The sequence below is a fragment of the Mesoplodon densirostris genome, chromosome 18, assembly GCF_025265405.1.
Source record: "Mesoplodon densirostris isolate mMesDen1 chromosome 18, mMesDen1 primary haplotype, whole genome shotgun sequence".
In the NCBI taxonomy this organism is placed as follows: Eukaryota; Metazoa; Chordata; class Mammalia; order Artiodactyla; family Ziphiidae; genus Mesoplodon; species Mesoplodon densirostris.
Genome location: NC_082678.1, coordinates 37,621,402 through 37,634,123, shown reverse-complemented (window position 1 = coordinate 37,634,123; position 12,722 = coordinate 37,621,402). Strand labels below are relative to the sequence as shown.

The 12,722-nt window shown below is 58.4% G+C and overlaps 1 protein-coding gene across 1 annotated transcript in view; it reads left to right on the top strand.

Moving 5' to 3' along the window:
- Window positions 1–257: 257 nt before the first annotated feature.
- LRRC75A (leucine rich repeat containing 75A) overlaps window positions 258–12,722 on the top strand; it is a 36,133-nt gene continuing 23,668 nt past the window's right edge. The window contains exon 1 of the mRNA XM_060082088.1: window positions 258–523. Within this exon, the coding sequence (XP_059938071.1) occupies window positions 272–523 (252 nt within the window). The 5' untranslated portion in view covers window positions 258–271. The remainder of the gene's footprint in view (window positions 524–12,722) is intronic.

Genomic DNA, 12,722 nt, shown 5'->3' with positions numbered 1-12,722 from the left:
CGGGAGGCGCGCGGCGGCGGAGCCGGGGGCGGGGCGGCCAGGCCGGGGCGGGGCCGGCGGGCGGTCGGCGAGCGCCGGGGGAGCGCGCCCGGGGAGCGCGGAGGAGGAGCGCGGACGCCGCCGCCGCCGCCGCCCCCGCCCGCCCGCGCGCAACAGTTCCCCGAAAGTTGCCGCCCGGGAGGCGCGCGCGTCGGGCGGCAGAGGGGCGGGCGGCGGCGGCGGGGACGCGGCGTCGCGGCCCGGCGCGGAGAGCGCGGTCGGCGGTGGCGGCATGGGCACCCGGCAGACCAAGGGCAGCCTGGCGGAGAGAGCCAACCCCGGCGCGGCGCCCGGCCCCCGCCGCGAGCGGCCCGACTTCTGGGCGTCGCTGCTGCTGCGCGCCGGGGACAAGGCGGGGCGCGCGGGCGCCGGCGCGGGGCTGCCCCCCTACCACCGGCGCGTCGGCATGGTCCAGGAGCTGCTGCGGATGGTGCGCCAGGGCCGGCGGGAGGAGGCGGGGACGCTGCTGCAGCACCTGCGCCAGGTGAGCGCCGGGAGGGGGCGCGGGGGCGCCCCGCCCCTTCCCGCAGAGGCCCCGGAGCGCCGTGGGGCACCGCCCGGGCCCCTGCTCGCGGGGATGGAGCCCGGTCTGGCCGCAGGTGCCTCGGCGCTGCCCCTGAATTCGAGGCCTCAGGACAGGGCGGAGGAAGGCTGGCCCGGTGAGGCCCGGCTGAGGGGGACCTGTTGGAATAATGTCCCCGCTTCAGTCCTCCGCAGGCAGAGGAGGAGGCTGGTCCCGGGGACGGTTCGTGGGAAGGGATGCCTCCCTGGGCTGAGGCGCTTTTCTTCCCTTCTACCCGCCGGCAGTCACCCGTCAAGGGTCCTCAAGGAATGCGCAGTCGTCAGCTCCCCCAGGGGGCGTCCAAGGGCGCAGCCCTGGGGCTGGTGAGATGCCAGTCCCCAAGGCGCTTTGCCCACCCGGAGGCCTCCTGGAGGAGAGGCGTCCCGGTTGGCGGTTCGGGTGGGCGACAAGGTTTTCTCTCCCGTGACTAACTTTGGCAGGCGCCCAGCCGGGAGCCCCGCGGAGCAGTGGAGGGGGGCGGGGGTGGGGCTGGACTGGGTTCCTACGTGACTGTCTATCTGCAGGGACTTCAGGAGGCTGCCTGCACTCTGCCCTCAGCCTGTTCCCGTCCCTGCCCCGCTGGTTAGGGACCGTCTTTGCACATCTGGCTGGTCCCCTCTGCTTTGGGGCTGCCCTGGGGCTGACGCTGTCCCCCACCTCTCTTTGGCTTTTTTCCTTCCTCACTTTCTTTTGAGGGAGGGGGCGGCCTGCGCCGTGGATTTCGTGGAGTGGCAGAGAGGCAGGAGGGTGCACCTCCTGCATCCCCAGAGGTTGTCTTGGCGGGGCTTTGTGAGGGTAGCTGAGTCCAAGCCCGTATTCTTGCTAGATTGACCCCGTTAGTGGTGGAGTCCGGAGGGGATGGGGGATGGGGCCTCTCGGGTGGCCTTTCTGAAGTTCTTCCATCACTGATGAGAGAGGCTGTAGGAGAGCCTTCCTGGGAGGAGCTTCCAAAATCGAATCAGACCCACATCCCTCCTGGAGTCTGCAGCAGACCCCCAACCCCCTTTATATGTGGTGTGGGTTACCCTGGAGTGTGTGTTCCCAAGGTGTGTGCTGTACAGGGAGAGGGAAGCAGAGGCCTCCGCTCTGGCCTCCACTTTCCCAAACAGCATCCGGAAGGCTGCCTGAGATGCCACTGGATCCCCAGGTGCCTTCTCTGAGCCCAGTCATCAAAGAAAGATGACATTCCGCACCACATAACTTTCCTGGTGTGTATTTCTTTGTCTTTCAAAAACTGGAAACTAGTGTATGGCCTCTGTGGAAACTGTTTTGCTTTCAAACAGCATAATGGATTTTCCAAACCATCATATCCATTTGCACACCAGACAGTGAGAAGGTTTTTCTGATCATGTGCTGTACCCTCACACTGGGGTGGGTGCTTCGGAGGATTCAGGACCGTGGAGGGGCTGACGGTGGAGGTCCAGACAAGCCCTTCTGGGAGGGTGAAAGAGCACAGGGCCGCCAGTCAGTCCGCTGGGGCCTGCGGGGTGAGGCAGACCCTCGAGGCTGAGTGTGATTCCACATCCTGGGGAAGCTCGTTTCGGAGAGTAATGCATCCCTGTGACCCCCACAGGGTCCCTGAGACAGAGAGCATTTCCGGAGAGATGGTGTCTTGTCGGTGTCCTGACATCCTTCTCGGTGGCAGGACTGCGAGGGCTGATGGAGGGCAGAGGTTAGCCAGGCTCACCCTTTTCTGTGAAAGCAGCCGCATAACTTGCCCTCCAGTTCCAGCCATGTGCTGGGCTTTCCTGATCTCTGGGGAAGGACTGTGGGCCTCTCTGGAGCCAGTGATGGGCCTGCCCAGGGCGCCTGGAGAGCTGTGTTGCCTGGAACTTGCAGATCAGGGCCCCTCCAGGAAGTGGCGGTGGGCCCTGGGCAGCGTGGGAGGGGAGCCCCGAGTGTCCAAATGTCTGTGAGAAACGAAGAGGTGGTTTTTTAGGACCCTGAGGCTGTTTGGAGGAATGTAGAGCTGCATCTGTGTTGTGCACTGAAGTGGCTCTTTCTCCTAAATTGTATTTTCCAGTTTTCTCCTCTAGGCTGGAGGTGGTGATGTTCAGGAAGGGAATAGCAGTCACTGAGAGAGGTGCAAACACCCGGGGCCTCGGCGGGGTCGGACCAGCGAGGCCCCGTCAGTAACAGTGGGCGGAGGCAGGGTGTGCAGAGCTCGGGGGCTGGTCCTGCTGGGATGCTGTCCCAGCCCCACAAGGTGCAGGGTGGCGTTGATGAAGAGGAACAGGCAGAGATGATGGCAGCCCGACAGTCACGGCCGTCCTCACTTTCTTCTGTGTTTGACAACGTGTATGGCTGCCCAGAGCCCGAGGCGGGGAGGAGGCTGGAGGTCCTCAGTCCCTGTGGTTCTTCACCCCCTTGAGTCCGTGAGCTTTTTGTGGCCCTGCAAGAGTTCTAGACACTCTTCCCAGACCAGTGCAGCAACATTCACAATCTTGCAGGTATCTTGGAGGGTTCGCAGACCCCAAGTTCAGGATATGCCCCCATCTGTGACCTCCCCTCCCCCGACCATGTGACTTGCTACAGGCTCAGGATGTGGAACTAGAGACCCCAGGACCACGTGTGGCAATTCACAGTGGGCGGAAGGATAGTGGCTGCCGCTACTGCTGCTTCTGAGTCTAGGATTCTTTCCACCCTAAGATTTGGGGGGTGGTTTCCCTGATGGGAGACTCTCCAGCCTGTCCGTGCCTGTCCCTGGCCAGAGAGGAATCAGGAGGCCTCCTTATGTTAAGGATGCCGAGCTGTGCTGGGGGTGCAGGCAGGATGCCAGGAAGCTGCCAGCTGCCTGGAAGGAGCAGAGAGCCGCCCCCTTCCCTTTAGGAGCTGCGTCATCTCAGTAAGAGCCTGGGGCCAAGGGTCAGCTCGGGCAGCTTGCCTTCCAGTCCTCAGTCTGCTTTGACCTTGGACCCAGCTGATAACCTCTGTGTGGCGTTTCCTTGTTTCCCAGAGGGTATCTGAGGTACTGAGCAGAGAAAATGCTACAAAGTGTGTGAAATTGCCTTGGTTCTGCAAATCAAGACTCTTTCTCAAGGCAATGATGATAAGAAATAGGAGAATCTGCTTGGGGTCTGGGCGGGCTGCGGGCAAGGTCTCATACCCTTTCTCAGGCCGGGCCCAGGATGTTTTAGATTCTGTCTACCTGACCAGGGCTCAGTCCGGGTCAGAAGCTCACTGAAAGTTCCGAAGCAGTGTGGGGCAGCGTGGGGATGAAAGAAGTCAGCTGTGGATAGAAGAGGCCGCTCCTCTCCCCTCCCCCGGCCCCGGCCCTGCAGGCCTCACCTTTTCCCAGATGTTGCTTCCTGAGTCTTAGGCTTACACTTGCCATCTTCAAGGAGCCCTGGGGAAGAAGTAACCTTTAGTCATGGAGAGAGGGCAAGTGCCAGGCTATGTGAGAGGTGGGGTGTCATCTTTTCAGAGCAGTGGTTTCTCTGAGTCCCCAAATCCCAGACTGGGCCATCAGCCAGCTTCATGGAGCACCAGAGTAAGGGCTCAGTTTCCCCGGGATACCCCAGGCTGAGGTGGCCTCCTCCTCCCTGCCTTGCCATAAAGAGGGTCTGATCTGGTTGGCTTACTGCTGCTCAGTATGGCGCAGCCCCACTGAGCAGAGCTGTGCCAGGCTTGGCCCGACGGTGTGGCTCCTGGAAACATGAGCCTCGCCAGCAGTGCAGAAAGGAACCCTCAGGAACCGAGGGTGACTGGCTGCCCCAGGAGGCTGGCTAAAGGACGAGCACGTGCAGGGCCCTTGGGAACCTGGAGGCTGGGTGCTCTTTTCTTCCTGGAGGCGGAAAGATGAGCAGGAGTTGCTTTTTTCCTCTGACAACCCCCCAAGAAGATCGCTTAGGTGAGCAGGTTGAAGACCAGCAGACAAAGAGCAGGGAGTTCCCCACCATCAGCCTCGATCTTGTTCTTTTCCACCTGGGATGCACTTCCTCCTTTCCGTGAAATGCTCCTTACCTTTCCAAGGCCACCCTCCTGAGCCACGTCAGCCCACGACTCTGAGATCCGGTTGCCGGTTAGGCTGTGTGGATTTAATCGTCCATACAGACATAGTTTTCCCCGCTGTCCATTTTGTTTGTCAGACTATGTCACATGCTTCCTGAGGGTGGAGACCCCAGCACCGCTTTTGTGTTGAACACCAGCTGCTGCAATCTTTAGCGAGTCGTGTGCTGGGGACGCACTGTCACGGCATGTCCTCAGCAAGCCCTTGGATCTGGGCTGTGCATCCAGGGGCTTATTTGCCCGGCCTGCTGGTATGGTCGTGAGATCTGGCGAGTTTGCTCTCATTTGGTTGGATTCCTGGGAGCCGTGTCTGCAGGGATCGGCTGTGCCTGGCAGCCGGCCAGGCGGTGGTGTTCTTGGAGAGGGGAGTGGCATGGTGCCCGGCCTCCGCGGGCTCCGTGGGGATCCCGCTCGGCAGGTGCAATGTAGGCCCTCTGCTGAGGTGGCGGGAGAGAGTGGAGCCTGACGGAGGCTGGCCTCCACCTTCCTCGCTCGCTGCTTGTGCTGAATCATGTTCGTTCCATCCGCAAAGAGAAACCTGCCTTTTCAAACGCTGCTGCTCTCTGACCGGGCTGGGCATTTCCAGGGCTGCAGAAGCAGGAGGAATCCCACACCAGGGCCTGCTCTACTGGTTTCCAAGGCCAGGGACACGGCCACCTCAGTATGGCGGGGGGAGACGGCAGGGCCGGGTCTGGGCCAGCTATCCTGGCTTCGGGTCTGGTGCAGAGGGGGCCCTCTGCTAGAGCTGATGCCCGCCCCCTCAGAGATGCCCACAAACAGCCTGGGCTCCACCGCGGACCCCCGCCTTGCCTTAACAGCGCCTTGGTGCATCGGTGCACCCTCCCCGTCCCCAGAGTCATTTCATTTCCAAGTGCACTTTCCTGGCAGAGGCCACAGATCGTATACCGGGCACAGGAAATCCTTGTCGAGAGGATTTTAAGCTTCTCCTCAGGGATGCTTCCCCCTCCCCGCCGTCCCACCCCCCGCCCAGTGTCCTCGCTCAGGAGCCAGCAGGGTCTGGCTCAGACCTCTCGAGTCATCCTGCCAGTACCAGAGGCATTGGTACTGTCAGCCTCCCCCATCATCAGGGTTCCAGCGGCTCCGCTGGTCCGCCCACACAGCCCACACACGCCTGCAGGCGGGAGCCACCTGCAAAAGGGTTATCCAGGTGATTAGGGTTTCTCTGGCTTCCCCATCGGGGCGCCCAAGGGGTGGGGTCAACATCCGGGGAGATCCCCACCCCAAGTGGAGGTCTCAGCCAGCCATCTGCCCTCCGTCACTTTCCCACCAGGAGCAGCACCGTGGGCGACCTGTGAGAAGGATGACACACACACACCCCTATGCTGCATCCCCTGGCCCCTGGCTGTGTCACATCCACCCTCCTTAGGAGAAACTGGGGGTGGGAGCAGTTGTGTAAACCAGCGGGCTCCACCACTGTCACTGGGAGAGTCTGCTGTTCTAATGAGAGCAGTGACCTTGACAGGCCAAGCCGGGCGGGGCCGGGCCTTACTGTGCCTGCCTTCCTCCCCACCCCACCCACTGGCCCGAGCAGAGCCCACGTGGCTCTCTGGGAACATTTCCCAGCCTTTTTTTTTTTTTTTTTTTTTTAACTTTTATTAGCTCAAACTCCTGGCTGCTGCAGCCATATGGAGTTCTGCCGAAGGCTGCTGCTCAAGGGATGTGGCATTTTGATGTTTCTAACTTCATCTTAACCAGGATAGACGCAGAGTCCGGTGAGAGTGGAGGATGTCAGTGTTTGCCTGCAGGGTGGCCTCACGTTGGACCTGAGGTCCGTGCCCACCTCCATGGCTGCCCCTGCCTGCTCTGGCCTCCGCCTCCCGGCCTCTGTCTGCCTCTCTCCCGCCTGCCTCCTGGGCCTTCTCTGGGTCTCTCTCTCTCCCTGGGCGAGAAGCAGACTTTTCGTCTCTGTTATTTGGCCCGATCTTGTTCAGCTTCCCTCTGCAGCCGCCACGCCCCAGCCTCCATGGCAGGAAGGCAGCCATGGGGACCGTGAGAACTGGAAGGAGTCAGCGGCGGGGGGGTTCGTTGTCTGGTCTGGTCGGTGCCCGGTGCCTTGGGCGGGAGGTCAGGCGCTGGAGGCACCCCTCCCGCCTGCGTGCTGCTTCCCAGCCCATAAAGCATTTTCTCCTGTTTATTTTGCTCCTTAAATAGTCTTGTGAGGTCAGCAGGATATTGCTTAAAGCAAAAAATGGGGGGTTTTCTTTTTTAATATTATAAAAGCAGTGCATCATCATTGTACGAAAACAAGAAAATACAGATGAGCAAAACTAAGACCTGAGAGTGATTCACGTGTCCCACAGTCTAGTGCCCGCTCTTCCAGGCAGTGGTCTAGGCCCCGGGAGGCAGAAGAGACAGTACTAAGTGTCCCCCCACCTCACGGAGGGGTTGTGAGGATCCAGGAGACCGGTGCTGGTGCAGGCGCTTAGCGGGGCTCAGAGAAAGGGCTCCGCTCTGGTGGCCGCCTTCACTGGGAACTGGGGGGACTTTGGCTCTGGTCCCGGTTCAGGCTCTAATTTGCCAGCCCCTTCCCTTCTCTGGCCTCAGTTTCCCCACCAACAAAGTGAAGGGCTGTGTGGCTGAGATGACCACTGAGGTTCCCTGCCACCATGCAGGTTCCACCAGACTCCCGTGGATTCAGGGATGGACCCGTTCATTCCCCCTGAGCCGGATTCACAGTCATGCACTGATGTCACTCCCTTGTCCCCAGCTTATGCAAGAGCTGGGACAGGGGGAAGGGCTTCTGGAGGGAAGCAGACCCCTGGGGCTGACCTCTGCACACCAGCACAAACCCTTCCTCCCTCCGGGCTCCCAAATGGACCAGGAGCTGGGCTGGGAGCTGCAGGGCGCCAGCCCCCCACTTCCTAGTTGGGGCTTTGTCTCACCTGCCCTGCCTGGCCCCTCCCAGCGGTCCTGGTGCTCAGACCTGTGCCTCTCCTGTCCACACCCCCTTCCCAGGCCCTTGGCCCCCTGTCCCCCAGCACATCCTCCAAGTGGTACTTTTTCAGTGGTTTGTTTGTTAAAGTGGGATGATGAGGCAGTGGAGGCCAAGATGAAATTGGAGGAGGTGGAGAGCGGAGCACAGCCCGAAGAGAAGGTGGTCCCAGTAAGGAGTGTGTTTCATGAGCTCGCTACCCGCACAGTGGAGTGTGGCCACACCCCTGCTCCTGGCAACCAAGGACTCTGGGGGCGTGAAGGCCATTCAGTGAGTGAGTCCAGGTGGCCCAGTGGTGCCTCATGAGCTCAGTCCTTCACTGAGATGTAAGGCAGCTCCTGGCCCATACAGTGCCTTTGTGAGAAGTAGAAGAAGACACCTCTCTGGTTGGCAGAGACAAAGTCAAGGCTTGGTGAGTTCAGGCCCACCCAGACACCCTTGTGCAGTGTGTACTTAGCATCCTCGGTGAAGGTGCACAGAAGTTCAGTCTTTATCAGCTGAAGCCAGTCAGGAGGCTCACCCCTTCTCCCATTTGCCCCCTCGGGCATGGCCTTCCCACATCACCTACGGCAGGGAACAGTGCAGTGTCAGCCAGAACATGATTTCTGCCTCTGAGCTGAACACTTGCCCTCTCCCTCCTGAATCAGGGAGCTGAAACGATCGGGCATCTTCTTCTAGAAGGTTCCAGGTCAACACTCCTGCCTCTCCAAGGGCGTTGGACAGATGCAAAGACATCAGTGGGTCTGGAGTCAGGCTCAGGGGGGAGCATCAGCGGGGACACAGGTAGATCAGAGAGTCCTTCCTTGCTGGGCTCCCACGGACTCCAGCCCCTCCCCCATGTCCTGGGGACCAGGAATTCCCCTCCAGCTTCCCAGACTGTTTGCATCCCCGCCTCCACTGATTCTGCGGGAAATTAGGTCTGGATGCTTCCACCCCCTGTAAATAACCTCCACGTCTCCAGATGAAATAACTCCCTTCAGTTTAGTTTTTCCTAGTACGAGCCAGTCTTCTGAGCGTCTTAACATTCTCATTGGCCAATCTACGTTTTCTATTTTCTTCTGCAGTTGTGGAGTTTTGGGGTAAAAATTCCCATGGGGTTTCCAAACAGCTGCCAGCCCAGGGACCATCGGAAGTGGGGAGGTTCTTGGAGATGCAAACTCAGACACAAGTTTCCAAGTTACCTGTTCTGAGAATTCCCATCTCTCCAGAACTCACCTGCTGGTTGAGAATCGGCCCAGTCAAGCAGGGGGAGAATAATAGAGATGTTTTCAGTGTGACACATCTCAGTGGGAGGCTGGTCCACATGCGAGGGCCCAGAGGCTCAGGAAGTTGGGGGAGCAGGATGGAATTGGAGAAACAGTTTTGGAAAGCTGGAAGGAGCTGGCCAGGAAACCCAAAGGAGCAGAGGCAGCTGGCTGGGGACGTGAGAGCCAGTGTGTTGCGCCTGGGCCATGCTTTGCGGGGGAGACGCCATCAAGGAAGTCCTGTGGGCAGAACCCAGGGACCCTGGGACGGGGAGAGAGACCTGGGTCCCGGGCAAGAGGCTCTCGGCCTCCACTTTGGCCTGTCACTTTGGCCCTTTCACTTCACCCACTTCCACCTCCACCCCGGCCCTCCCAGGGTCCCTGGAAGCTGTGGACAAACTCGGTGACCTCCCAGAGACCAGGCAAAAGCCCTCCCTCCCCAAGGACACTGCCCTTTGCAGCCTTTGAGGCTCACTGATTCTTTCTTGTTGCTGCTGGTTGTGGGTCCTGGTTCTTCCACTTGTGGGGCAGTGAGGCCCCGAGGTGGAGCAGGGCCTTAAAGATGGGGAAGAGTCCACCTGGCCGGGGCTCCTTCCCTGGGTCCACTGCTACCCACCCCCACCCCCGCTGCCCAGAGAAAAGGTCTTGGGGAAATCAGCTGAGCTGGAGCGCAGGCAGGGCCTCGCCCGCGGCCGTGGACCTGGGGTACCTCTTACCCCTGCACTTGGGTGTGAGCTGCATTCGAGCTGGACTCCCTGTCCTGTGTGACTCATCTCTGCTCACCCGGATTCTTGGAGGCTGTGCCCTGGCCTTGCCTCTGACCTAGAGGTTTTTTGTTTTTTTTTTTCAAAGAAGATGTTGGGGGTAGGAGTTTATTAATTAATTAATTTATTTTTTGCTGTCTTGGGTCTTGGTTTCTGTGCGAGGGCTTTCTCTAGTTGTGGCAAGCGGGGGCCACTCTTCATCGCGGTGCACAGGCCTCTCACTGTCGTGGCCTCTCGTTGCGGAGCACAGGCTCCAGACACGCAGGCTCGGTAGTTGTGGCTCACGGGCCTAGTTGCTCCGCGGCATGTGGGATCCTCCCAGACCAGGGCTCAAACCCGTGTCCCCTGCATTAGCAGGCAGATTCTCAACCACTGCGCCACGAGGGAAGCCCTGACTTAGAGATTTAAAGTGGTAAAGACCCCTAGTTTGTGGGGGGTGGGGGTGATTTTATGTGCCATCTCGGCGAGGCCACGGTACCCAGTTTTTGGTCAAATGTGAGTCTAGATGTTGCCGCAAAGATATTTTTTAGATGAGATTAACGTTAAATCAGTCAACTTTGTGTAAAGCGGGTGACCTTCTGTAGTGTGGATCGGCCTCATGCGATCAGTTGAAGTCCCTTGAGAGAAAAGGCGGAGAAATTCTGCCCCAGGCTGCCTGCCTTCAGACCTGCCAGTTCCCACAGTCACTATTCCCCACACATCCCTCTCTCTCACACACACCCCTCTGATCAGCTCTGTTCCTCTGGAGAACCCTGACTGTTACACTTGTCCTCCAGGGCTGATGTCTGGGGAAGGCGAGTAAGAAACTTCTGGAGGCCCCCGGGGCCCCCTTGCGCTGCCCCTGGATCACAACCCTCCGGTCCTCGACGTCTCACTCTGAGAAGTGGGCTCTCCCATGAAGCCTGTCCTGCTTTGAAAGCAGGTTGTCAGGGAGCCAGAAGGAGCCTTGAAGTCACTCCTCCACCGCTTCTTCTTCCGCATTTCCTTCCACAATGGACCAAACCTTTTATTTAAAATGGGCAACAGTAACCACATGGAAAGACAAATGGGCTTAAATGCATTCACCGGAAGCCATCAACAACGGATTATTTCCCAAGCACAGATCAGGAGGGCGCGGGATGGATGACAGAGTGCTGAGAATCTGTGGAATGTAGGAGCGGGTGGACCTCAGGGACCTGCTGGCCCCAGCCTTTCTGCAGAGTCATAAGCCCACAAGGTGCTCTGGGGAGCGGGCGGCTGGAAAATAAGTTTGGGAAGTAGTGCGAATGCTCCCAGCCTTTCAGTCTTAAAGCGGTGGCTAAAACATCAGATGGGAGGAAGGCGCAGGGGTGGGGGGCACGTGCCCGGGGCCACACAGTGACCTAGGGGCTACCTCAGGCCTGGAGCCTGGGGGGCTCCTGCCCTGCCTGAGCAGAGCCTGGGTGGACCTGTGACCACAGAGGTTAGAGCAAACCCTCTTCAGGCCTGCTGTGCCTCCCGGCTGATTTTATGTTTTTCTGAAGAGACAGCGGCCTTTTATTTATTTGTTGCTACTGCTGTTTCTTGGATTTTAATTGCATTACACTTGGCAATGGTCAAACATCTGTTTCCAGAGGCCTGCTTTGTGCAGAGAGTGTCATTTTTAAAGACCTCAAAGTTAAAACACAAATAACGTGCAGCCGTGAAGCCAGCACGCTGCGTCCTGGCGGGGAGAGCAGACCCACCAGGCACTTGTCACAGTTAAGGAGGGTCGCCTGCCAGGGTGCCCGCCTTCAAACCCTGAAGGGCCGGTGGTCGTGGAGGAGCCCCCAGCCACCCCTGGGGGACGGCGGCCCTGCGATGGGATGAGAGAACCGGCTTCCCCCCTCAGCCGGACAGGCAAGTGGGCAGGGCAGCGGCGGCCGGGGGCCCGAGGGGCAGCGCCCGCCCTGGAGCCGGCGGGAGCAGCCTTGCCAGCAAGCAGGCCAATGCCAGTGGGTTTCTTTCAGGGAGAGGCCAATGCGGCGGTTGTTTTTATGACTTCTTCAAGTTTGCTTTGCTGTTTGGTGTTTCTGAAGTCAGAGTGTGTGTGTGTGTGTGTGTGTGTGCGCGTGTGCGTGTGCGTGCGTGCATGCGTGCCTCTGGCCTCCCTCCCCGGGCTACACACACAAGGACAGCTGCCCGCCTGGACCTCGGCCTCATCGTCGTGTCCCTGGGAGGTTTATGGTGTCCTTGGGACGTGTTTGTGCACACACACCACACACACATACACGCACATATATACAGACACACGCAGTACTCATGGATGCTAGATTTTCTCAATTACGATTCAACATACTGAACGAAAAATGTTAAAGCCTACTGTTTCCCTAAGATTTTAAGTCTAAGCTACAAATGCCATTATTCTGTTTACGAATCTAGTAGATTTAAATGATCACATTTAAGGGTAGAGTGCTTATAACTTGGTTAAGTTTCTTTCAATATCTTAGTGATTTTACAAATTTACTACATCCAGTTTTCTTAAGTTTATAAATAGCCATCCTAAAAAGCAGGACTTTCCCAAGCTCCTGAACAGTTCTTAAAATGTAATAAGCTTATAAATAAGGTGTATTAAATTCTGTTAAACATTTCAAAACTGTCACAAACTCAGCCAGATCCTCCTTCAGCGTCCCGCTTAAAATCATAAGCCTAAAGTCAGTTACTCACCCCTTTCAAATCGGAATTGCAGGCCTCATCTGTTAGGTACTCTGACTTACGTGATTCTCTAAAGTGTTACAAGTGTGTGAAGTGCCAGATTTATGAATTTCTAGGTGTATCTGAGCTGCATTCCTCTAGTGTCTGCCGGTGTAATTCAACGCCTTCGGGGTTAAGAGGCAACGGAGGAGCCCAAGAGCGACCTTCTGTCCTCAGTACCCCGAACTGCCCCCCTCCAACTCCCCTGTCCTGGCGGCTTCACCGCTGGGCTAGATGCTGTCTGCTGCTGTTCCTTTCATTCGTCCTTGCCTGTTCTTCCTGCCCTCAGGGCCCCACCTCTTCAGCTGTTTAGCGGTGTCCTCTTGGATGGTGCACACCCCACGCCCTTGGCTCCGGGATCATGCATCCAAGGCCACGCTAATGACGCATCCCAGGGGGCCAGAAGGAAGAGTCCTTAGCAGCGACCTTCCCTCCTGGTACAGAACTCCTGCTACAGCAGC